At 44.8% G+C, this 25,432-nt stretch overlaps 1 protein-coding gene across 2 annotated transcripts in view; it reads right to left on the bottom strand.

The window, feature by feature from the left end:
• The window catches only part of EIF2A (eukaryotic translation initiation factor 2A), a 247,232-nt gene that overhangs the window by 72,097 nt on the left and 149,703 nt on the right, over nucleotides 1-25,432 (bottom strand). For both annotated transcript variants that reach the window (XM_078668056.1, XM_078668057.1), the window contains exons 5-6: nucleotides 19,923-20,022; nucleotides 7,476-7,558 (exon numbers count right to left, since the gene is read on the bottom strand). In XM_078668056.1, the coding sequence (XP_078524182.1) occupies nucleotides 7,476-7,558; nucleotides 19,923-20,022 (183 nt within the window). The remainder of the gene's footprint in view (nucleotides 1-7,475; nucleotides 7,559-19,922; nucleotides 20,023-25,432) is intronic.

Genomic DNA, 25,432 nt, shown 5'->3' with positions numbered 1-25,432 from the left:
GGACACTGCCTGGGGCGCACAAGGTGTCCCTGGGCAGATTCCAGTCAAACCGGTTCTGGGGCCATCCAGCCCCAGTCCTGGCGAGAAACTGGACAAAGGGAAAGGGGTGTAACCACCCCCTTCCCAGGTCCCACCCATAGGAGGGACCTAGCAGGTAATCCAGCCCCTTGATTTGGAATAAAGGTAGGAGCTGTGGAGATGCACATCAGATTATCCTGACTGAAACTTATGAAACGAAACTCTGGACCCTTCGACATCCCACTCGACGTGGAAGACTGAAGAATCTCCCTTGCGGTCAAGGAGTGACCACCCTGTGCAAACAGGCACCATCCAGCACCTCGACGTTTGCTTTGTTGCAGTTCCCGCCGGAACTAGAGTGACAGAGATCGACAAGACCCAGCGTGCCTGCCTTCTAACAGCCCGATCCACAGTACCTGCAGAGCTGAGACCCGTGGAGGCGACCTGAAGCGTGGGGCCGGCCATCTTGGAAAAACTACGAAGCGCTGACCGTGCACCATCCGAGGCTCCCTCGAAGCTGTGCATTGGAGTTTGAGAAGCTCCAGCCCGAGCAGCTTTTGCACCGAAGCTCACCCCTCCACACTCCTCGAGTGCTGCGTGGGGCCCTATTGCATTTTCCTGCTCGACACGTTGGTCCGGTCGCTTGCCCGTTGGCTAGTGGCCCCAATACCGACGAACCTTTGAATTTGCTCTGCAAGTCTGGTTGCTCCAGACTGGCCCTCGCTCCCCTGAAAAGGAGCACCCGCTCAGACCTTGCTGGTCCGAGTAAGAAGCGATCTTCGAATCCTGCGTGGGTTGCATTTGCCAAGGCCTGTTGACTCCGATCTTGAAGCCGACACCGCCGACAGCGAGAGCCTTCGTGGGACAGCTTGTGATTCACTCCAGGACATCCTCGGTGCCCCACGTGGCAGCGGAGACAAGCTTCACGACAACGACCTGATTGCGCCCGACATTGCCTGGTTCCTTCCTGGTTCCTTCCTGGTCACTGGCTAGTGACCCAGACTCTGTCCCCTCTGCTTTCAGGTACTCTACAACCTCGATCCACCCTTGGATCGCACCGGACACTTCTCTTCTGGACGCCTGCAGCATCTTCATCTCCAGGCACCCTAGATCTTCGTGACGAAACCCGACACATCTTTGCACCTGTGCACCCGCTTCCAGTGGGTGAGGTAACTCTTGAACGCCAGTGCTCCTGTAGTGGTTTACACCTCTAGTGTCTAAGTCAAAAGTTGTGTTCTTCTAGTCCAGTCGGAAGACTCTTAAAACTGTAAATTGATAACTTTTACGCACCATTGACTTTGCATTGGTGCATGCGTGTGCTTTAGGCACTGCACCCGAATCCCGCGGGCTACTCCCGTCCTAACTGCTGTTAGTCCAGTGTAGTCCCAGCAATTCACAAGGCCCTAGGCCTTACCCCTGATCGATTAGTGATTGTTATACCACTTTTTTGATATATGGTTTGAGTGGCCACCGTCCTCATCCATAACTGTGCAACTTGTATATGTTATACTGTGCTTTTGTTTAAACGCTTGTGCTTCATTGCTCATAAAGAGTAGTGGGGATTATTCTGAGAATAAATACATATATTTTTATAATATATAACTTGTGTGGTGTTCTTTCATTTGATATTACAGGATTGCATATGGTAAAACAGCTGGCTTCACACGTCTTCTGAAGTTAAGCCTTTAGGCTGCTTAGTCCATGCTACCTCTAAGATAGCTTGTCTATAAGGTTGACTTACAACCACCACCATAAGGGATTGTTTGGACTGATATAAGGTGCCCCCAGAATTGGAGACATCATACATCAGGCCAACTTCTCACAAAGCGACTGACTGATGGTAATCAGATTTATTTTAATAAGTTATCTTCACTTGGATTTTTACCGACCATACCTGATAAGTGGTTAGTCAAGTCAATCAGACAGCTAGATGTGTCAATCTGTTCACCTTCTCCCCCTCAGATTCTTTTGGATAAAAGGCCTCAGGACACAGGGCCAAGATAGCGATAAATGCAACAAGAAGGCAGGATACACCAAAGAGTGAAAAAGAATTACTGAGAAGAACAGACTTGCAAGGGAGTGGGTTTTGAAAGGCACATATATTTTACAGTTGGCTCCCGTGATTTATAGTGGTGTTTTCAGTGTTTGGTTTGGCAATGGATATTTATTAACATCTTTAGGGGATTTTGTCTATGCAGCTTTTCTTTCCCCTTTTGGATACATTGTTCATCTTGTCCCTACGGCACAATGAGTTGGGTGGGTGGGGTACACACTGCAGTTTCAATTGCATGTAAAGTAGGCATCACATTACAGCTCTACTTCTACCTTCACTTCTTAAGGGACACATACAGCACCAAGTTGAGATGTTAGGAACAAGAGTTTTCTCTGTGAGCTAAGAAGATGAAGTCACTCGGTGCATGCCTATTATGGAACTACATTCCACCTAGGGATTCTACTTCTTTAGATTGTGGATTCCAGGTTTTAAATTGAAAAGGTCAACACAAAGGGATATCATCACACTTCCCAGGGACAGAAATGAGATAGCAGCTTTTCACTACAAAGAGACTACAGGTAGATGGAAGTAGGTGCAACCGGGTGAAGATTCAAGTGACATAGTAGAGGTGGCAACAGTACATCAGAGCAAACAGCATGGGCAATGTCTTTGACACTGAAGGCTGGGAGTAGGGGAAACGTATAAGTAAAGGTTTGGGTCAGATGATTCTATTTTAAGATGTGCAGAGTGGGAAATCTGTGACCATGATGGTTTAAGTGAATGCTGAGCAGTCTCTTAGGTCCTATGGTTCAGGGCTTCTCACCAGTCAACAAGAAGAGGGCTCCCTTTTTCAAAAACAAATATTACTTCTTGGTAAGATTGAGCAATGAGTCAGGTTATCACTCAAACAAATTTCATTTGAGGAGACCAGCCCTTATTAAGAGGACATCTAGAGTGTTGGTGGAATATGAATTGGAACTATGAAGATTTTGAAAGATAATGCAAGTAATTTACTTCATATTTCAAAACAAAGTTCTAAACTTGGAACGTACTACCTCCCAATCGCAGAACACTCAAAATTCCACAAGCAGCTCAAGACTCGCCTTTTCAGACGGTTACCAGGCTAAACTCAATATTGATTATATGTACTCTAAATGATAAACGTGAAATGTGATTAAAGTCTATGTTCCTCAATGTTGTGTAAACCTTTGTCCATCACAATGTAACTGCTACTTTTTAACCTATGTGACAAAGTAAAATCACATAACATGCTTGGGCCAGCAAGGGGGGAACATACAGAATAATGTGGAATAATCTAAAAATTCGGAATGCAGACCCACTGCAAATATGCAGCACAAGGAGGTTACATGGCATTTATGGTGCAAAGAATGCCACTGAATGTTGCCAGAAAGTGCAGATTACATTCTATAAAGGGTGCTTCAGGACATGGGGTTTCCACGCTATCTTCTGGAATTGATAGTTAAACTCCATGAGGATAGCTACGCGAGGATTAGATGGGGTACCCAGGGCCAATTAACAGGGAGGGTGTCCGTGAATAGGGGGGTGCGCCAGGGCTGTGTGATGGCCCGACACTGTTCTCCCTCTTTGTCAATGGAGTGGTGGACCATTTGAGGGAGGACAGTGCTGATGCCCCGGTCCTGGCAGGGGAGAAAACACCAACACTCCTCTTCGCAGATGACACCCTCCTGTTGGCCAAAACCCCATCTGGTTTGCAAAAACTATTGGACAGATTCTGTCTGTTCTGTCACAAACGTGGATTGACTATCAATACCAATAAAACAAAGTTGATGGTGTTACCCCCCTCTAAGAAGGCAAAGAAAATTAATATCTTCCTTAATGGGTCATCTCTTGAGGTGGTAGAGGAGTTTGGCTACCTAGGAATAAGAATAAACAGCAAAATGAGGTGGGACTCACACGTGGCCAAGATGCTTTTAAATCTTAAGAGAGTCTCAGGTGCTATCTTAAGGAGCCAGCGACTATCAGTTAGCAGGCCTATTGCCCCGGCTCTGGCTGTGTATGAGGGAAGAGCGCTGCCCTCTGCAACATACGGTGCCGAACTTTGGGGTGGCGAAAATGTTCAAGACTTAGTCAGAGCGGAAAACAAATTTATAAGAGACTTAGTATCCCTCCCTACCTCAACTCCGCTGAAACCCCTCTTCTCGGACATGGGCAAGCGCTCTATTTTAGATATAGTCCATCTTCGCCCCTTGTTGTTTTGGGTGCGCCTGAGGGGTACCCCGGAGCTAGCAAACTATGCTCTGGTGTTAGATGAACTAATCACCTTGAACAGTGCGAGTAAAATACAGTGGGAAAATAAACTAAGGCAACTGGTTACGAAGTTGGGTTTGACAGAACTCTGGACTACTCAGTCCCCTCCCCCAAAGCAAGTAGTCAAGAAAATTTACTGGGAATGGGTAGATGCAGAAGAACGGAGGAATCCTAACTCGGGCCCCCTAACCACAGAGTTCCTGGAACATAAGCCAACTAGGAAGTTGGAACCATTTCTAGACCTCATCAGAATACCAAGAGATAGATCACTTTTCTTAACCCCTTCAGCGCTGATGACAAAGCCAGCTCGTCATGGGCGTTACCTGCGCTACGCGCATGACGAGCTGGCTTTGTCACGTAACGCGGGTTTTTCAAATTTCAGCGCACAGCGGGAAAACCCGCTAGCGCGGTAGAGGTTAAAGATGAGGTATGGGACTTTACCCCTCAATAAATTCACGGAATGCTGGAAAGGTTCAAGGGTCCTAAACGGTACATGCCCATGTTGCCCCTGTAAATCAGAATCTTTACCACACTTTTTGTTTGGCTGTAAAGCTTATAAAAGGGCAAGACTGAGGTGGTTGAAACCAGTCTGTATGGAGCTGGGTGTTAAGAGATTTCCGGGTTGCCCTCCGTATGTTCACAACAGATACAACATCCTCCCTTATTGTCTGCGGAGTGGCAAAATATTTGTCAAGTGCTTGGCTCACCCGAATTAAGTTTCTAAATGCCAATAAAGTGTAGCCTTTACATATATTGCTAGTAATTTATATAGGTTTTTCATCATCATTGCACTTTAAATTCTACCTCTAAATGGCCTTTTATTGTAAATACTGTTTTATTCTTTTATGAAAATGTATATTTTTAACCAAATTGTTTATTATATGAATGTATGTACTTTTATGATATGTTAAATATCGAATAAAGTAAGAGAATGAATGAATGAATGATTAAAGTCTATGTTCCTCAATGTTGTGTAAACCTCTGTCCATCACAATGTAACTGCTACTTTTTAACCTATGTGACAAAGTAAAATCACATAACATGCTTGGGCCAGCAAGGTGGAACATACAGAATAATGTGGAATAATCTAAAAATTCGGAATGCAGACCCACTGCAACTATGCAGCACAAGGAGGTTACATGGGATTTATGGTGCAAAGAATGCCACTGAATGTTGCCAGAAAGTGCAGATTCCATTCTATAAAGCCACTTAAACAAGACAGTGCCAGGGTATAGCTGAAGTGGAAACACGGAGAACATGTATTCCACAGAGAGATGCAGGACTAGAAATGAAAGAACCTGAATTGATCATCTCCAAGAATGTGATACTGTGGCCACAACAGAAAAATAATTCTATAAGAGCCAAAGGTGTGCTCTTAACACACTGCTAAGCTTTCTATCACAAAGGCAGAGATAATAAAAAGAATGGAAGGATATGTGCTTTTCTTTTCGAAAAAGGTACTGATGTGGACAGCTGAAGAGGATGTTCTAAACAATATGGATGGAACAAAAGATCATAAAAGCAAAGCACTTAAAATCACAAAGGAAGCTGGTTACAAACCTTTGTATGATAATCCAGAAAATGAAATTAATATACTAAATGAACTAGAAAGACTTCCTAGTGTGTGCCCCACTATGTCCTAAGACGCAAGGGTAGCCGTAAATGTCAGCTCAACAAACTAAACAAATGTTTATAGTGTGCATCACTCAGAATACTTCAACAGAACTCTAGAAGGCTGTGTTATACCCCTAAGATGGTTCATTCCTTTCTTCTAGGGCCTTTATGTCTAGTTGGCTACACCTACAGATAAGTCACAATCAAAGTGATATAAGCTACAGAGGAGTATCATATGGTCATTCACATGTGTCTGCAGTGCACTGGACAGAAAGCAGCAATCATGTTTATTATCTTGGCATTCTTTTTAGAGACAAACTCACACCTTAAAAACGGGTGCAAGCTGTAGTGTCCATTGTTAGCGTTCAACCACTTCCCTTCTTCTGTTGAAGCAATAGATCTGCTAAAACACTACTGGTGAGTTGTTCTCATCTGGTCCCTTCCCCTTGAGCCGTCAATTCATTTTTGCAACTATTTCTCCCACAAAAAGATGCCACACCCAATGATGGCACTGGAATCCCACCCTGCCTCATCTTCATGGCAATCTCTCTAAATGAGAGCTAGGGAACCCCCAAACAAATCTCTGGGTTCAACCACATACTTTAGGACCAACCGTCCAGACGTCTCATACTTTTTTTCGAGGGTTTAGCCCTACATGCCTACTCTTAGCCCTCTTCTAAACACAAATTTCTTGAAAACAGCTGAACAGATTTATATCATCCCACAAAAAGTATGCTTTTTGAGTAAAGTTCAAATTTTGTGCCAAATCAGTTGCAACTCCACTCTTTCTATATAAGAGTGCAAAGGTCCCTAAGGGAATTAAAATAGAAAGCCATACTTTTGGTCTACCCCCTCCCCAAATTTTTCCTGGCCCCCACTTGATGGAACAGAGCGAAAGTTTCTATGTAGGCATGAATTACCTTTTCATTGTTAAGCCGTTTTGCAGATTTGTCAAAAGGCACCAAATGTATTAGGAAAACAAAAAAAGCCTTTCCAATGGAAAGTGTGACAACAAACTACACAGCGGCGACAGTCACTGTGTTACATTCAGGGCCGGACTGGCCGTAGTGGGCACCGGGCATTTCCCCGGTGGGCCGCCAGGGTAGTGGCTGGTTTTGGGCCTCTGGGGGGCGTTTTTGGTACAGGACCGCTTTTGCAGCATATATCGGCCTCTAACAAGATCGGCCGAAACCGGCCAAGGCAAACAGCTTGTGTGATTCGAGTGTTGAACATTCCAAAAAATGTAAGTATATCCAACACCAAGAATAAAATGCAAATATATAGAAAGGGCTAAACATTAACAAGATTTGGATACCTTTTAACCAGTAACCGCGTTATTAAAATAGGGCTTTGGCCGTCCTCCTGTTTTAACGCTTACTTCATAAATGTATGAAGTGCGCTTGTTATGAACATGACACCTCGAGGTGTGCCATGAATGTAGTCAGGGCGAGATGGTTCACAAAGTAGACAAAATTGAGAAAATGACTGAAGATAAGCATCACAATGTGTTCAAACTGGCACCACTCAACGCAAACAGATCCTTTCACGAGTGCGAGCATACCAAAGATATTGTTTTCAAAGAAGTGAACTTCGTTGTTGACGTTCCTGGCACACAGACTTTCGTCATCTGACCAGCACGGGTGCCTGCAGGGGAGGAAACAAGAGAATGTTAGCAGGCGCTTTTGCCTCTGAAGAGCAGCTCCCTCTGTGAAAGCACCAGAAAACCGATGTCTAAGACTGTCCTAAACGAACACCCAGGATAAAAGTCACCAGTTACAAACTAGATTCTGCCGCAGTGAATGAGCTGACATGGAGCTGGGGGAAAAACATGCACTGGCAAAGCCAATAGGTCATGCTTTCATGCATTCCCAGCCCCAGGCATGCCCAAATGTTATTTGCATGTTTAGGATATTAAAGTGATCCCTTTTGTATCTTTTTCTGTTAAATTACAAAATAGCAATTTTGTACTTTTCCTTTCTTTCCACATAATGTATTTAAGCCTGCCACATAACTGGGTCCCTCACTGCTTATTGTGTTGCTGGATGCATTAACAGCGTTGTCACGCTAAATGCCATTTTCGGATTCCGAATGATAAACCAAATAACTAAGAGAACGAATGAGAGAGCGAAAAACTGCTCTTAAGTCTAGGACGTATGTTTTTGGAAAAGTTGTGCCAATCTAGCAGCTTAAGCTATCAAAAAGAAGTGAACAAAAGACATCAGGGGCCTCATGCACAAAATACTATGCATCCGCAAAGCTAGTACATATTCACAATGTGTACGAGTTTTATGATTCGCAATCACCATGAAGTATCAAATCCACACAGCAATCTGGTGGGAACAAAGGGTGTTCCTTCCCAGTACTTAATTTGTAAATAATTAAGTGCCAGGGCCCTTCTGAGGAGGATACTGCAGCTTGTACCACATATTGTGCTACAGATGACAATTCTTTTTACATTAAAAATGACTAATACCTGCAACCTAAGCTAGTTTTATAGTTTTGGGTGGCAGATATTAGTAAATTACTATGTATAAAAAAATAAATCAAAGATAACGTTGTACTTCTAAATGCTAACGCACATATCACATTTCTACAAATTTCCATTACAAACATACATTAAAGCAAACTGCCCCCGATAGCAGTTAATCTAAAACCATCCAAAACTTTTCTAGTTTCACAGGAATACAAAAAACACAACTGTCCTCCTTGAATTGGTTACTCCGTTTTGAGCCCCTGCAAAGTCATTCATGTTTTACTATAACCCTGCTCAGATTCTCTCATTCATTTTGTTGAAATGTATACGAATATCTCTCAATCTACTTTATTGACATTGCTTCACACGGTCCGTTGTTTATGTCACCTGTACTCAAAACCGTTAACCAATCGCAATGTTTTTTCCACTTTTACTGTAGTTTTTATGCCCATTTCAAACGTACACTCTGCAGGGCACAGCTCATGTCTTCCTAGCCATTTAAACCAGCATTATTTCGTCCAGATTAGTAATAGTTTCCCCTACAATCTTTTTAAAAATGTTTGATCTTATCATACAATATTCTTGTTTTGATGTTTTTAGTGAATTTACCAAAGTGTAATTTGCCACTGGAACGCTTTAATATGTAAATACAATAGTGCAGTAACTAATTTGTAAAAAACATAAGTGGCAGCACCTTTGTCGGGAGGCCACTACGGCTTGCACCACCAAATTGTCCCTGCCAGCGCTGCTGACTCCCAAAAGAACTACTAAACCTCACACTCCTACAAGTGTGACGATTCAAACTAGTCAATGTCCCTAAAGCTTTAAGAATGTCTTTGGCGTCATTTTTAATGTATTTTGGATTAATAAAGAACTGGTATTGTGCTCTATTCTAAATATGACAAACAGCGCCACTATCTGTCAGACTGTCACAAGTGCCGGGGTTGACAATCAAGTGCTGGTACCGAACACTGGAAAAGACCAGTTCAAATTAAGCACTGCAATAATCATGCGTTATTTCCAGTAGTGAAATATCCTAATTTCATCTTTTCCTCAGTTGTCCTATGATATACATATTTCCACATACGAAAAAGCTATAAAACAAGTTTTGGATATCCTCGCCCTCCAGTGCCCACCATCTCTCCATCTACTTTCTTACTCTTTTTCTCAACTAGACTGAACATTGTTCACATTTTTATATGCAAATGTTACTCATCGAGTTCATTTAACTATTCAGGATTCGAAAAAAGTATCATTACAAACTGAACAAGATAGATCATAAAAAATACGCACTTACTGCTTTATTGCATTAATGAAATGCAGTTCCCATATTTGGTGATAGGAGGAAACATCACAAATAGTTTAATCATTGCTTGCTATCCAGCAACTACAGCCACAAACTACATTTTACCCAGTGAAATGTGGGGCATGGGGATTGGGGATATTGCTATCAATTTAGAAAGCAACACATCGGGATGATTCACAAAGATAAATTTGACCAAAAATGTACATACCTATTTGCCTGGCAGGAATTTACAAAGCAAATCCTGGCATGGGTAACCTCTTTTATGAGCACAGACATCTCAGTCAAGGGTTTGGATTTAGGGTGTTCATGGGTGTTCTAAGGCATGGTTAACCTTTGAAGTATGTGAATACCTGCAACCAACTGGTTTGTGGGTGCACACAAACTACTACCATTCCGCTTTCCAACCTGGGAAAGAGTTGTATATTTGCTTCAGCCAAGTACTAGCTAATGATCATTCCAAATTTGGCAGATGTGTAGAAAAAGTGGTGTGTCCATGGGGGAAAATGAATTTCCCCACAGAGAATAAGAATTAAAGAAAAAAAATAGCATTTGCACTGGGAATCCATACATAGGCGCACCACACAGGCGTCCCCGGCTAGATGGAGGAGAATAGCCAGGTTTTAATCTGTTTCCTGAAAGCCAAGTGATTTTAAGTGCGGCGAGCCGAGATTGGGATAGAGTTCCAAAGGGCATGGGCCTGGGACCTGAATGAGCACCCTCCCTCTCTGATCCTGCACATCCTGGGAGTACAGGCCAGATGCAAGTCTTCAGAACGCAGTGCTTGCGTCAGCACATACAGTGAGCAGAGCCCCTGCCGAATCTGTGGGCCCTGACCTTACAGAATCTTATGGATGGTACAAAGAGTTTTAAAGTGAATTCTCTGTTCCATCGGAAGCCAGTGTAGGCGGTGCAGGAGATGGGAGGTGTGACAGTGTTTCGGTAGGGCGAAGAGGGTGAGGGCAGCAGCATTCTGCGCTCGTTGTAGCCTCTTTGTGACCGTTTTGTTTGCACCCAATAGAAGTCTGCTACAGTATTCAAGACAAGACAAGACCACTAATTGAATGATCACTTGGCGGATGGGTTCGGCAAAGAACCCCAAGATACGTTTCAACCCACGTAAGTGGCCAAAACAAGTACCTGCCACTTTTTTGGCATGCAGTTCGAAGGAGAGGGAGTTATCCATCAGGACCACTAAGTTCTTAACTGTGCTTTTCGGCTGGGGAGGGGGGCCCAGAGCAGCGTGAGTCTCTTCCAACTAAAAGCACCTGCGTTTTAGAGGAATTAAGTCGGAGGTAGTTTTCCACCATCCATTCTGAGATTGCCAAGACATCCTCCTTGAACCTCAGTTGGTCAAGGGCGGGGTTGTTAGAGAAGGTGAATAGCAGCTGTGTGTCGTCTGCGTAAGATATCATTTTGATCTCCCGGGCTTTGGCCAGGAGTGCCAAAGGGCGGACATACACATTAAAGAGTGTGGGGCTCAGGGCAGAGCCTGGAGAGGCGCAGCAGCAGAGGGGGTAAGTAATGGACTGGTATGGAGGGGCGTGGATCTGGAAAGAGCGATCAGATAGAAAAGATGCAAACCAGGCCCAGGCCGTGCCGCTGACCCCGATCTCCCAGAGTGGTTGGAGCAGAATCTAATGGGAGACCATGTCGAAAGCCGCGCTCAGATCCAGCAGCACCAGTGCTGTGGTGTTGCCCTCATCCAGTGCTGCCCTCAACTGCCCTGTCATTGCCAACAAAGCAGATGTGTCGCAAAGGTGCAGAAAAACTCCAGCGGGAGGCCATCCAGCCCAGAAGCCCTACAAGTGGCCAGTGCCTGCATCGCCTGCCTGACCTCAGTTGCATCTATGGGCTCATCGTAAGTCCTGTCGGTCACTACGCTCCATGCGGGGCAGGGGATACCGGCGCAGAGACCGGGTGAGGAGTTCGGTATCTATTGGGGCGGAGTATGCATAGAGTTGCGTGTAGTGTCTCTGGAAGGCATCCAAAATGGAAACCCGTGTGTGGAGGAGAGTGTGCGGGTCAGTGCGGATGGTCGTTATTGGCGGAACAGTTGTGTCTTGTTTCACCGACCATGCTAGCAGTGCACCCACTCGTTCTCCCTTCCCTGTGTATCCGAGCCGCGTATGCTCTAAAATTATATCTGCGGAGGTCGGCTAGCGCCTCCGCATACGCAGTTTTGCCATCCGCTATTTGGACTGGTGTAGCTTTATGCTGGTTAGCTGCCCGTGCAAGTGTGGCCAGTGTCTGCACCGCTTCTTGGAAGCGGCGCTCGAGGACTTGGCGCACCCCTGTGATGTGTTGAATACATGTGCCCCATATGACCACTTTAAACGCGTTTCATTGTGCTGCGCGGGTAGTGGCCTTGCCAGCGTTTCCCCGAAAGTAGTTCTGTATGTGTTCCGATTGTGTTTGTTTGAAAGTCTGGTTGTCCAGGCAGTCCTTGGGCAGGCGCCAGTTGGGGACCGGAGGCCTGGGCAGGCGCCATCTGAGTGTAATTGTGTGGGTTTCATGGTCTGAGAAGACCCTGTCTAGGTAGTCGGAGTCTAGAATAGTGGGCATGATAGAGGGGGAACAGATGAAGCTGTCCAACCGAACGTTAAGGTCATGTGGTGTTGAGTGAAACGAGTAGAGCCTAGTGGTCTGATATTTGGATCGCCAAGCATCCATGAGTGACCATTGTGCTGCCCATGCTGCGAACCGTCTGGCTTGGGTTGGGGGAATGCTGGCTGGCAGGGTGGGGGGTGGGATGGGTAAGATCGGTGCAGGGCCGTGTTTTGCACACAGTTGTAGTCCCCTCCGAGGATCTAGTGGGTCTGGATGTAAGAGCTTAACGGTAGGGAGAGCATGTCCCAGAATTTGCCTTGGTCTACATTAGGTGCATAGACACTCGCCAATAGGACCGGTTGGCAATCCAGAAGGCCTTGTAACAGGGCGTAACGCCCGTCTGGGTCAACAGTTCAAGACTGCTCCTGGAATGGGACGCCAGGGCATACCCATATGAGCGTCCCTCATGTGTAGGCTGAATATTTAGTGGCACAGAAGATTCCTCGCCAGCGCTTGCGTAACTTGGCTAGTACCCCTGTGTTGAGGTTGGTTTCTTGCAGTAGCGCGGAGTTTTCTGACTCTTTATGTAGGCATATACTGAGTATCATTTGCACGTGGTGTGCATGCCTCGCACACTGAGTGTGAGGATAGTGATAGTGCCGTTATGTGCCATTATAGTGTACGGAGGTTGGTGAAAGAGGAGAGGATGGCCGGACCCAACGGTGAGGCGTGACTTCTGTCATGCCCCTTCAGTCCAAGGGTAAGTGTAACCTACTGATGATGCGGACATGATGACACAGTGTAGTGTGGTAGAGTATCATGAGGTACGATAACTGGGGTGGGGAAACTGCCCCAATAATGGGGACCTATCGCGGACGGCGATACGTCCAAACTCTCATGAGAGAAGAGAGCCTAAACATTCCGTGGGGGTGGTGTTGGGTACCCGCGAGCTGTCGTACCGTGAGGGCAGTTGTACAAGTATTACATGCCAGCTGGTCTGTAGCGTGAGCAGGTGGGTGTAGTACTGGTGGTGTGCGTGTTTTGTGGGTCACGGCTGTGCCCACTTGTTATTGATTGTTTCTTAAACGCTACTTATTTAAATATATTATGAAAATAAATTCTTGTCCGGATGGACAAAAGTCATTCTTTCTATCTAGTGTATGATTATCTCCCCTTGTTTATTATTTTTTTAGAATAGGGACCACTGTTCTCTATAATACAGTGTGCAGTGGCAGCTCCTCGAGGGAGTGCTGCGGGGCGCTAGGGCGGGGGAGGGACAGGGTGGGGGTAGTAAACTCCGGCATACAGCCGAAAGGAGTTAAATAAATAAAACTAATTACATTGTGCGCGCTGCAATGCCAAATGGCGATGCAACATGTGCAATGTAATTTGTTTTATTTATTTATTTAACTCCGTTGGGCTGTATGAGTTTACTAAACCCCACCCTGCCCTGGCCCACCGCCCCGCAGCACTTCCTCAAGGAGTCGCCACTGACAGTGTGACACACAATATCGGCTCCCATCACACGGTCACCTGGTGAGGTGCCGATTTCACACTGTGGCAGGAAAAATGAGCTGGCAGTCTCTGTAAGGAAAATGCTACTTACCAGTATGTATCTGTTCTCGGCATGTAGAGCTGCAGAGTTGCACACTGTGCGTAGAACGCCACCTAGTGTTGGGCCTGGATGTTTGCAGTTTGTTGTTGTCCTGAAAAGTTCTTTGGAAGTCATGAGATAGTTGACTCCTCCTTTGGACCCCATTGCGCATGGGCATCGGCTCCATCTCCAGATTGTTTTTCGCCATGAGGGAAATGATGGAGCTTTGCAAGAAAAGGAAGGATGCCCATGTAATTTGCATCTAATTAAGATAATACTGGAACAGACAAGGGTAGCCGGGGAGGCGTGTGTGTGTGTGCAAGTCTGCAGCTCTACATGCCAAGAACAGATGCATACTGGTAAGTAGCATTTTCCGTTCGAGGCATATGAGCTGCAGATTGCACACTGTGCATAGATTGTATAGCAGTATCCATCCCTAGCGGCGACCACCCCTATCTGTTGCAGTAGCTTGGAATAATGTTTTGAGAACAGCCTGGCCCACATTAGCTTGTTGCTTGGTTTGCACATCTACACAATAGTGTTTTGTGAATGTGTGCCGTGTAGACCATGTAGCTGCTCTGCAGATGTCATCTAGGGGAATGTTCCCTAAAAATGCCATTGAAGCCTCTATTTTTCTTGTAGAGTGGGCTTTAGGAGGTACAGATAACGTACGTTTGGCTTTGTGGTAACAAATCTGTATGTATTTGACAATCCATCTAGCTATCCCAGATTTTGAAATGGGATTACCTTTGTGTGGTGGTGAGAAAGACACAAAAAGTTGTTTTGTCTTACGGAAGGGTTGTTTCCTCTCTATGTAGTATAGCAATGCTCTTATGACATCTAATGTGTGAAGAGCTCTTTCTGGTACTGTCTGTGGTTGCGAGAAGAAAACGGGCAGTTCCACAGATTGATTGAAATGGAAGGGAGAAATGACTTTGGATAAGAATTATGGATTAGTAAGCAGAACTACCTTATTGTGATGCATTTGCAAAAAGGGTTCTTGAATGTTTAGTGCTTGTAGTTCACTAACTCTCCGCAGAGAGGTAATAGCTACTAGGAACGCAACTTTCCATGTTAAAAATTGTAGTTCACATTTGTTTAAGGGTTCGAAGGGAGGCCCCATTAACCGTGTGAGAACAACATTTAAATTCCACACAGGTGAAGGTGGTACTCTGGGAGAAATTATTCTTTTATGGCCTTCCATAAAGGCTTTAATGGCAGGCACTCTGAATAGAGATAGATGTTGTCTGATTTGCAGATATGCTGCTATTGCCGCAAGATGTAGTCTAATAGACGTATAGGCTAAGTTGCATCTTTGGAGATGCAGTAAGTATCCTATGATGTGTTGAATAGACACATCTAGAGGATTAATATTGTTGTTGTGACAATATATTACAAATCGTTTCCACTTGGCTGCATAACATGCCCTAGTGGTTGGACGTCCAGCTTCTTTTATGACATGCAGTCTGGAGGAAGGTTCAAATATCCAAATTGTAGGATTTCAGGAGCCAGATCGCAAGGTTGAGCTGAGCTGGGTCCGGGTGTCTGATCTCTCCATGGTTCAGTGTTAAGAGGTGTGGAGACAGGTGTAATTTTTGGTGCGGTACTACTGACAGTTGTAGCAGTGTGGTGTACCAAGGCTGCCAGGCCCACGTTGGAGCAACTAGGATGAGGGTCAGAGAATGCTGCTGTAGTTAGCGTACTACTAGTGGCATGAGTGGTAGAGGTGGAAAAGCGTACGCAAATCTGTTTGACCAGTTCATCCATATCGCATTGCCTTTGGGCAGTGGGTGTGGATATCTGGCGGCGAAGCTTGGGCATTTGGCGTTTTCATGGGTGGCAAATAGGTCTATCTGAGGTTGTCCACTCGTGGGTCTGTTGTGTTTGTCGACTTAACAGATCCGCTATGGTATTTTGTACTCCTGGAACATGCTGGGCTAGAAGAAATATGTTTTGAGGTATAGCAAACCGCCATATGTCCTGTGCTAGTTGAGATAGCTGCAGGGAGTGTGTGCCTCCCTGCTTCTGTATGTAATACATGGCTGTCATGTTGTCTGTGCGGACTAACACAGCTTTGTTTGATACTTGCTTTTGGAAAGCTTTTAGTGCTAGGAATATTGCTAGTAACTCCAGATGATTGATGTGGAGTAACTTTTGTTGTGGTGTCCACCTGCCTTGCATGGTGTGTTGCAGTAGGTGGGCTCCCCAGCCGGAGAGCGATGCGTCCGCAGTTAAGATTATCTGAGGAACTGGCTCTAGGAACGGTCGTCCCCTGGAAAGGTTTTTGGTGTTCCACCACTGCAGAGAGCGAGGAGTCCGACCGTCTACCAACACTAGGTCTGTCAATTGACCTTGAGCCTGGTTCCACTGACGTGGCAAGCATTCTTGTAGCTGACACATTTGAAGTCTTGCATGGGGCACTATGAAAATGCAAGCGGCCATCATCCCTATGAGTTGCATGAACACTCTTGCTGGAAGGGAGTGTTGTAGCTGAAACCTTGTTAGAAGAGTTTGTATGCTGGCTATCCTAGCTGGAGTGGGATAGGCAAGCGCCTTTGAGGTGTTTATTGTGGCACCGAAGTACTGTTGTACTTTGGGTGGTTGTAGATGTGACTTGGCGTGGTTTATTGTGAACCCCAAGTCGTGAAGCAGTTGTATTGTGGCATGAGTGTGTTCCACGCATTGGTTGTATGAGCTGGCTTTTATTAGCCAGTCGTCTAGGTACAGGAAGACATGGATGTGTTGTCTTCGTAAATGCGCTGCCACCACTGCTAAGCACTTGGTGAATACTCTTGGTGCTGTTGTGACTCCGAATGGGAGTACTTTGAATTGATAGTGCTGTCCGTCTATTACAATTCTGAGATACTTCCTGTGAGCCTTGTGAATGGGAATGTGGGAGTATGCGTCCCTGATATCCAAAGTAAAGATAGTAAAGTTGTTGGTTTCGCCTCTGCCTTTGTTGTTATTACCCCTGTAACCCCCTCTTTGGTAGCCCATAGTGAATGTGGATTGGCTAGGGGTTTTTGTAAGAGGTGGACTTTCGGAGGAGTAGTCTCTAGTGTTGCCTCTGTATGATGAGTGCCGAAAAGAACGTCTGGGAGCTTGCTGTTGCAAGGCTCCCATAGATTTTGGCGTATCGGTGTCTTTTTTCATCTTTTCTAAAGACACGTCAACATTTGGGCAAAATAAATGTGACTCATCAAATGGCTGATTAAGGATGGACTTTTGTACCTCAGGTTTAAAACCTGAGATACGTAGCCAAGCATGTCTACGTAGGAAGGTGCTGGTATTAATTGCTCTTGAGGAGGTATCTGCCGCATCTAGGGCACAGCGAATGGAAGTGTTGGTAATATTTTTACCTTCCTGTATAAGTTCATTGGCCCTATCAGGTAGATGCTGCATTATGAACTCTAGTTCATCATAATGAGCTCTGTCATATCTGGCCAGCAACGCTTGGGTGTTGGCGATGCGCCAGATATTAGCTGCTTGAGATGCTGTTCTTTTGCCTGAGCCGTCAAGTAGCTTGGATTCCTTGTCTGGTGGTGAGGCTTCACCTGATGTCTGATAATTAGCATGTTTACGTGCATTAGACACTACTAAAGAGTCTAATGGTGCTGGACCTTTAATATAGACTGGATCTGTAGGGGCAGCTTTATATTTTTTCTCAATAAGAGGATTGAGGACCCTAGCTCGGACGGGGTCTTTAAAAACCTCTGTTGCATGTTTGTTTACACCCTTAAGCATTGGTAAAATGGCAGTAGACCTTTGTGTGTTATCAAAAGTGTCTAGTAGGAAATCTTCCTCCACCGCATCTGTGTGTAAGTCCACCCCATGATATTGGGCAGCTCTTTGGACTAGTAGGTTAAAGTGCACCGGTGTCAGCTGTGGTGAAATCTCGTTTCTGGATATTTCGCATGCTGAGGAAGTTTCTTTATCTGCTCCCTCATGAGGCCACAATCACAGTGGTTAGATCAATGATTTTATCCAGGTTGGACTATGCTAATGTCCTGTATCTCGGTCTCCCGGAATATCTGATCCAGCGCCTACAAGTTACGCAGAACATGACTGTCCGTTTACTATACAAAATTCCAAAGTGCTCGTCGGTCTCAGCTTACCGAGCTAAACTGCACGGGCTGATAGTTTGTCAGCGAATTAGGTATAAAGTTCTGTCCCCAACACATCAAGCCCTCCACAACATGGGACCAAGGTACTTAAGGAACTGCTGCGATCAAGCTCAGCTTGTTTTATCGTCTCACTGTGCTTTCGGAAACTGCGGAGGGGAGGCGCTTCTTTCACGGTTATAGCAGCAAATCTGTGGAACAAACTCCCTGATCATCTCAGACGGATATCATAAGAAGCTAAATTTAAAAGGGAATTGAAGACATTTTTGATCAGAGGTTTGCTGTGAATTATGGCTTCTATCCCCGGATTTTTTCCCCTGGAACATACCTAACAGCGCTGGGACACGCTCTTTGAATAGCTATGCGCTTAGAAATGGACAATTCAATTCAATTAAAGCAACCTGGTCGGTAGTAACTCTTAGTGCCACGCTCATCCAAGTTTTCCTTTGGTGTACATACAACAGAATTTAAGCTTGTAATATCACAATTCCCAGAATACGTTTTATGAATTGTTCTAACAGAAATACCATTGACTTATGCTCAATGTCCACCTGCTTTCTACCAATAACACAACAGCTTTACAATTTTTAGGAATATCTACTATCTTTCAGCCATCTCTCTCTCTCAGATAACTAAAATTAAAACTTTAGGTTTTATGTCAGAAGCAGAGGCTTTGGTAAAATTTCAAATGTATGCAGTCACTAAAATGTGTTTTACAGCATTAGCAGACTCAAACCTCTTCTCCCTTTATTATCTTTGGAAAAATGGGCCTTAGTAATTAGTTTAGCAGTCAACTTTCATCGAGCTGCCCTAACACCTTGCACTTCGGCCTTTCCAAAATTCTACTCAAACGCCAGAGAGTACAGAATGATGCACTTCATACCATTGTTGCAATAGGAGGAAGTTGAAGGGTGCAGAGTCTACATGGTGTTCTAACCAGGTACTTTCACCTTCCCAATTTTACTCAAATAAATTGCATAGGACCCGTAAGAGTGAGCTCCACAAGAGAGGTGGACGGTACTTGCTTGGCACCATACTAAGTGGTCTTACCCCTGCACTTAACTCCTGATTCAACTTCATAGAGATTAAATCCAAAGTCTCTTTTAGGATCAGTGCAGCTTTACTCTGTTTGGGAGCTATGCACTTCTAGCAGAACCTCACAATGATGGAAGCACATATTGTTCAGGCATGCATACAATGGCTGTTCCTTAGAATGAGATACAGATTTTATGCAGGTCATTTGCTGCAAACGACCACTGGAATGACATGTATGACAAAGTCAGTGAGCTGCAGCATAAGGCCACTCAGTCTGAAGGATTGGAGGGACAAACAGTAAAAGAATAGATCTGTAAGGACCGAAACACCATGAAAGAATTCTGCAAGTGTCAGAGAAGTAAGTTTTGATCAGACAGTTTGGGGAAACAATGACACCGACACTGGTGAGCATCTGTGGAAACATGGGGCATGTGACGTATAGTAGGTATGGGGCATGTCGCAAATAATGTATGCCCAGGAAGAGTACTGATTTCCTGCGATACCTCATATTAGTTCACTCCGGATATAATTGGTCACCTTTTCCTCTATTTCATCTGAAGGAAACTAGTTAAAACAAGGTGAAAGTAAATAAGTATAAATATCCCCAAACGTATACATGTGGACAACAAAACAAAAAAAGAGAAAAGTGCTTGAATGACAAAATAGAAAATAAAAGTCTGGTAAAACGGTGGCCAAATTCCCTGGCAGTGAAAAGATTAAAGAAATATTGTTACACTGGAAAACCACACTTACGACAAAGAATTATGCAGAACATAAAAGATGCTATATAATCTGCCAGAATATCGAACAACATGAAAATACTGTAGAAGTGTGAATTAACATAACACAAATAGGCGTACACAAAGAACGAACCCAGCAGGCGTTTACAAAGGTATTTCCATGTATGTGTGGGTGTTTTCTATATTATTTACCAGCCTTGCATTTTCTTCTGGATAAAAGACCTTAAACATTTTCCAGTTTTCAGATCGTACAGTTGTAGGTTAGGTGGTCCGGGTGCTCCATCTTTACCTGCTGCAATAAAAAAAGTTACAGAACATAAGAAATGTCCTGGTCCCGACTGATTCTCATTTTCCTTACATGCCATCTTGCAATAACACAATAGTGAAACAAAGGGTAATTTTGTTGTCTATATCACACTCATTACCCACCTCCAAAAAGGCGGAGCACATAAAATCCTCCTACTGCACAGATGCTGGTGCAGTTCCATATAGCAAGTGTAAGAAACACAGAGTTAAAATACTGGCTGACATCAAGACTCTGAACATAGAGAGAGATCTTGTGAATATCATTAAACATAAATAGATTTTGAATAAAATATAAAAGGGAGTGTACCAAAAATCATATCTACAATGAGCCTGCAGATCATATTCAATTCTTGGGTTATAATCAGGTTATGGTCCCACTGATGTCAATTTAGGATTTCATCCATCAAGTACAGCTTTATGTTTGTTTATGATTGTGAGACCTGGAATCTTTTGGCATGATCTCCCCTAGCCTTTTTTGGCTGCCGACCTCATGTTTGGACCCTGTTTTGCTGGCGTAGAACTTTGAGACTGTTTGACACTGCCATTCAGTGCTCAATCGCTGTGCTTGTCAAATACATATTGGTGATTGGTGTATACATAATTGGCTGATTCGAGTTAGCTGCAAGTCCCTTGTCTAGGGGTAATACATATACCCAGGGCATGTACCTTGAATACTCCTCCAACGCCCTGCAGCACTGGCTGTGCCCTCCTCGGAGATAGCTCATCGATCGTGTAACAGGTTTGCCCTGTAGGGGGCTGTGTGCGCTGGTTACTGTTACTCGGCTTGGCATTTAAAAAGCTACGTACCAAGGTTCTGTGCGTCTCTTGCTATTTCGGAGTTCTCGTGGGGACAGGGTGTGGTGTTGGGAAGAGGTAAGGCATGTTTGTGTGTGAACTACATGCAAGGGTCATGAATGGCACTGGATGGTGTGTTCGGTACAACAGGCCTGCTTCTCACATTGAATTAGCCTGGGGAAGGTCGGGAAAGGCTATTGAGCAGTATTTCCTACTTGCAGAACTGTAGCAGTGTTTGTATTTGATATTGATGAGTTCGTAATGGCAAATGCTCTCCAGTAGTGTGAATGGATTCAACATTACTAAGGTGAAAGTGTTGCTTTGGGAAAGTGGGCACTTCGATGCTCCAGCCTGTCTCCAATTCACATCTTGTTGCTGGGGGCACAGCTACAACTGTGCATTCCTGATAGAAGGCAATAAACTATGGACTCCAGAGAAACTGCAGACCTCTGACTCGGAGCAGCCTTTCTGGGATGGTCACGTGGGGGTGGAATTGGGAACTGCATTCCAAGGGGCAGGGTCTTGGCCTCATTAAAGATAGTGATCACATCTCCCAGGGTAGGATGGCAGAAAGGACAAAATTTAGAGAGGGTCTGTGCATTTCAAAGGTGGCCTTCTTCAAAGGCCATTGAGGGAATAACTGCTGGGGCTCTGACCTCAGAAGTTAGAGACGCTTTTGGATTTGGAACCATACTACGCTGGTTCAATGCTGGGACATCGACATGAGAAATCATTAAGGCAGCAGGGACTGCAACTGGATTATCTGCAGACTTGTGGTGGCCTGGAGCTTGTCGTGGTCCAGGAAGGGGACTATCACTTGGTGAATTTTGCCTGGACATAGGTGGCCTAAGTATTCTCTAAGGGCTGATTGGCTGGCATTCTGTCCACGAGATCCCAGGGACACCAAGGAACTCTCCATTTGCACAAGATCATAAGACCGTGGAGGGTGCAGCGGAAACTCGTGGAAGTAATCGTCGGTTGGGACAAGGACCATCCTTAGGTACACAGTCATCACACTGAGCAGAGGAATATGCTCGTAAAGATCAGCAGCCAATCTGAGGTGCCGGGAAGTTAGGAGTTTGATGAGTGCAGGGGAAGCTTGCAGAGTCTGAGTGATCAGGGGACCTGTGCTGGCTTGCACTCCGGATTGTATGGTGTCCGGGGTTGAGAGACCTGAGCTGAGACTGTCTTCGACCTCCAGATTAGGAGGACAACAGTGCCGGAAACCGCAGCCTCCGTCCAAGATTTGCTTGTTCCCTCTCCCTGGACCCACGCCACAAGGTACTTTATTGGGGAGAACATTGTGAAGAGGCCCGAAGGGTTTCAGTGTGTCTTGTGGGCACCTACAGCTAGCTGTCGGGATCTATGGCAGCTCGCACCTCAGCTTGAGGAGAAACATTTCTCCAGACTTTAAAGCGCACAAGCTTCCTGTGTTACAACCTTTTGTCTGCAGGGGGATAGCGATCCTGCACTCGTGCAGGTGCCGCTGTGCATCTGGAGGTATAATCCGGAAGGACGAAACAAACAGTTTCTTTCCGTTTTAGGTGATTCCGACTATCTCATCAATTGCACCAGCAGTGACAATGTACATTGTTGGCTGGTGTAGCTGAGTGACTGGGTCATGAGGCGTAGTCAAAGACCTGCGATTGATCGACCATTACAACTGCTGGGGGTATGCGACATTGGGGAATGTTGTGTTGGATGGAAACCTTTGATTAGGGCATGTATGTTCATGCCATTCTGCTGCTAATGGGAAGGTCTGTTTACTGTAAAGTGCATATACAATGTGTATCTCGTTTTGATTTCAATGTGCATGTATACAAACACAAGTGTTTTATACATACGTTGTGGAGTCTTTTGTGGCATACGCAGAGTTGCGAGGGTGTGTTGTGCTAATACTTTACACTTTGGCCCTGAGGATAAGCCGGACTGCTCGGTGCCAAGCTACCTAAAGGGGAGGACGGTTATCGGACATGGGTATCGCACTCATCCTATCTAGGACGCAGGATTCTGACTGGCTTCGATGTGTACCACCAGCCAGACACAGCTGGGTCTAACAGATTTTAAATGTATTTTAAAAACTGAAGAAACAAAGTGATTCTAAGTGCAGAGACAAGATTGTTTCTGTTGGAATTGAGATGGAACACAACAAGTGGAAAAATGCAATACACGAAGGGTGGGGGAAAATCTTTAATGATGAACAACAGCGAAGATCATAAATTAATAGACATGCGGCACTGGCTTCAGGGTACAAAATGTGTTTTTTGATTCACCTAAGGAAGGTTAGAACAGGTGGGTCTTGAGGATAAAATTAGGAACAGCATAATTACATCGGATTATCCTATTTCTCCAAAAGGGCAGTGAAATCAAGGAATTAGTTCTAAAATACTAGACAAAAGGCAAGCCTAATATGAAAGAAAAATAACTCTATAGTCTTTTTTTAATGAAACCTTATCACCAATTTAAAAAAAAAAAAAATTATAGGGCAAACATGCGCCCAGTGGGCCTTACTCGTTGGTGTCAAGTAATTTTGAGAAAGAGCGCCCACCTGATGGTCCTCTGAAAGCACACCTGCCTTGAAGCAAGAGACATCTGGAATGTCACACACAATTCACTTTGAGGCATGGGAGCCCAGGGTTACCAAAACACTGTCACTTTGGGCAGCTGGCACTCCATTTTAAGCTGACTGATAGACTTCTTAGTTCCCTGTAGATTCGAATCAGGTTGCACCTCCTGAATCACACTTAATTAGTGTCACACATCTTCAAGGTGGTCATTTTATCCTTCCATCCAATCCTAGCCAAAGCTGTCTCCACACTCTCACCACTGTTTTAGAAGCCTTTTTCACTTTCAAGATACAAGTTCCTCCACATAAATAGTGCAGCTATATCTTAATGCCCAGCGTAAGGTCTGTCAATTTCTATCAATGGGTCTTCAAGAGGGAGGAATATTCTTTTACTATCACAATCTGAGAGGCCCATTAAAAGTCATTTGTGTGGGGAAGGGATGACTTCTTCGTGGACTAACAAGTAAAGATACTCCTGTGAAATCTGCAGTGGTTTTCTGTTGTACATTACCAACATCTGCATACTCTCCATAGTACAGAAAAGAGGGACTAATTACAAAATGTGGGGTACTTTGCAAAGCATAGAGGAGTTTTGGGAGGGAGATAATCTTAAAGAGGACTACTCTTTAGATAAGAGAGAATGGCAACCCATGCCACAGCTGGACATCTCTGTGCAAACTTTCCATCAGGATCTGTACGGTATGGTCCAAGAACTGCGTCCTGATCCAAGTAACCTCTGTCCTCAGATAACTGAACTCACTGTTCGCCAATCTCAATGATAGTCAAGCAAGGGGCACAATTCCCAGTCTTCTACCTCTAACAATTGAAAATTAGGCCAATTAATTGAGGAACCCAAATGCAAACCAAATTCCCAGGACATATATATGAATAATGGCATGGTTTTATGAAGGGGTTCAATGCACACAGGAGCACTTTGTAGACATACAGGGAAATTATTTTTAGAGGCATGGGTGGGAGCGGTACAGAAATGGGCAAAGGCAGTGGAGGAGACCCTGAGGGAGGAGGAAGCAAAAGGTCTGTGAAAACACCCCATATTATTGGAGTGGCCCATGCTATCCCACCAGTTTATACAATCGCACACGCGAACAGACCCAAACACCTCTTAACACAACCCTACAGTCTTAGCAGCGCAAACCGCACAACAGAGCACACATAACACGGCCCAACCATCACGTGATGTACGAGTACTGCGCTACACACTAAACTATCAACTGCACCTTGTGACGTCGTCCAACTGATAGCCCCTAAAAACAATACTATGCCACACTAACAGATTGTAGCTGACACGACCCAGACGCCCTCCACGATACTCACACCCTGACTCCCCCCCGCATTACATCCCCAGTTTGTTCTCCCCAGTTCCCTTTGAAATCACGTTACAGAAAAGACAAGTGGACTACAACTCCCAGTATCCCTGCCAAATGCAGGGGGCATATCCGTTGGTTGAACAACAGCATCAGTGTCGCCAAAATGTGCAGAGCATAATGTAATGTGATATAGGAAAATTATTTTGTTATATGCCCACCTGCATAGCAGGCAAATCCAGCCTTACTCAATTCACCAAAAGATCGTGCACACAACATTGGGGAGAGTGGACACCACTCTCTGGTCCCCTTACCCAGTTTGAATTGGGCATACAACATCCTATTAACCCTCGCAGTATCCAAAGGCCATTTATGTGCTATAGTTGGTCCCAAAACTCATCTTCTCGAAAGACAGCAAAACGTGAGCTTTACTTTGTAGAGTCAAAGTATTGTTCTGCATTTAGGGTTTGGGATGGCTAAGGTCACATCTGCTGAATAAGGCCAGTCCATGCAGTTGTGTAATCGGGAAAATTTCAAGGGATAAAGCCAGACTAATCCAGACAAAGAAGGTAACCACAAATAGCAAGAAATCTGTTAGAGAACACAATAGCCACAATTCAGTCAATAATGGGCAGTAGCAGCAGTCATTTTGTGATGGGTCCCGTTGCAGATCAGGTTTACAGTGAGCATTCTCTAGATTTTGGCCATAG

The sequence above is a fragment of the Lissotriton helveticus genome, chromosome 11 (assembly GCF_964261635.1).
Source record: "Lissotriton helveticus chromosome 11, aLisHel1.1, whole genome shotgun sequence".
In the NCBI taxonomy this organism is placed as follows: domain Eukaryota; kingdom Metazoa; phylum Chordata; class Amphibia; order Caudata; family Salamandridae; genus Lissotriton; species Lissotriton helveticus.
The sequence above is the reverse complement of the archived record's forward strand: the minus strand, read 5'-3'. Positions and strand labels throughout refer to the sequence as shown.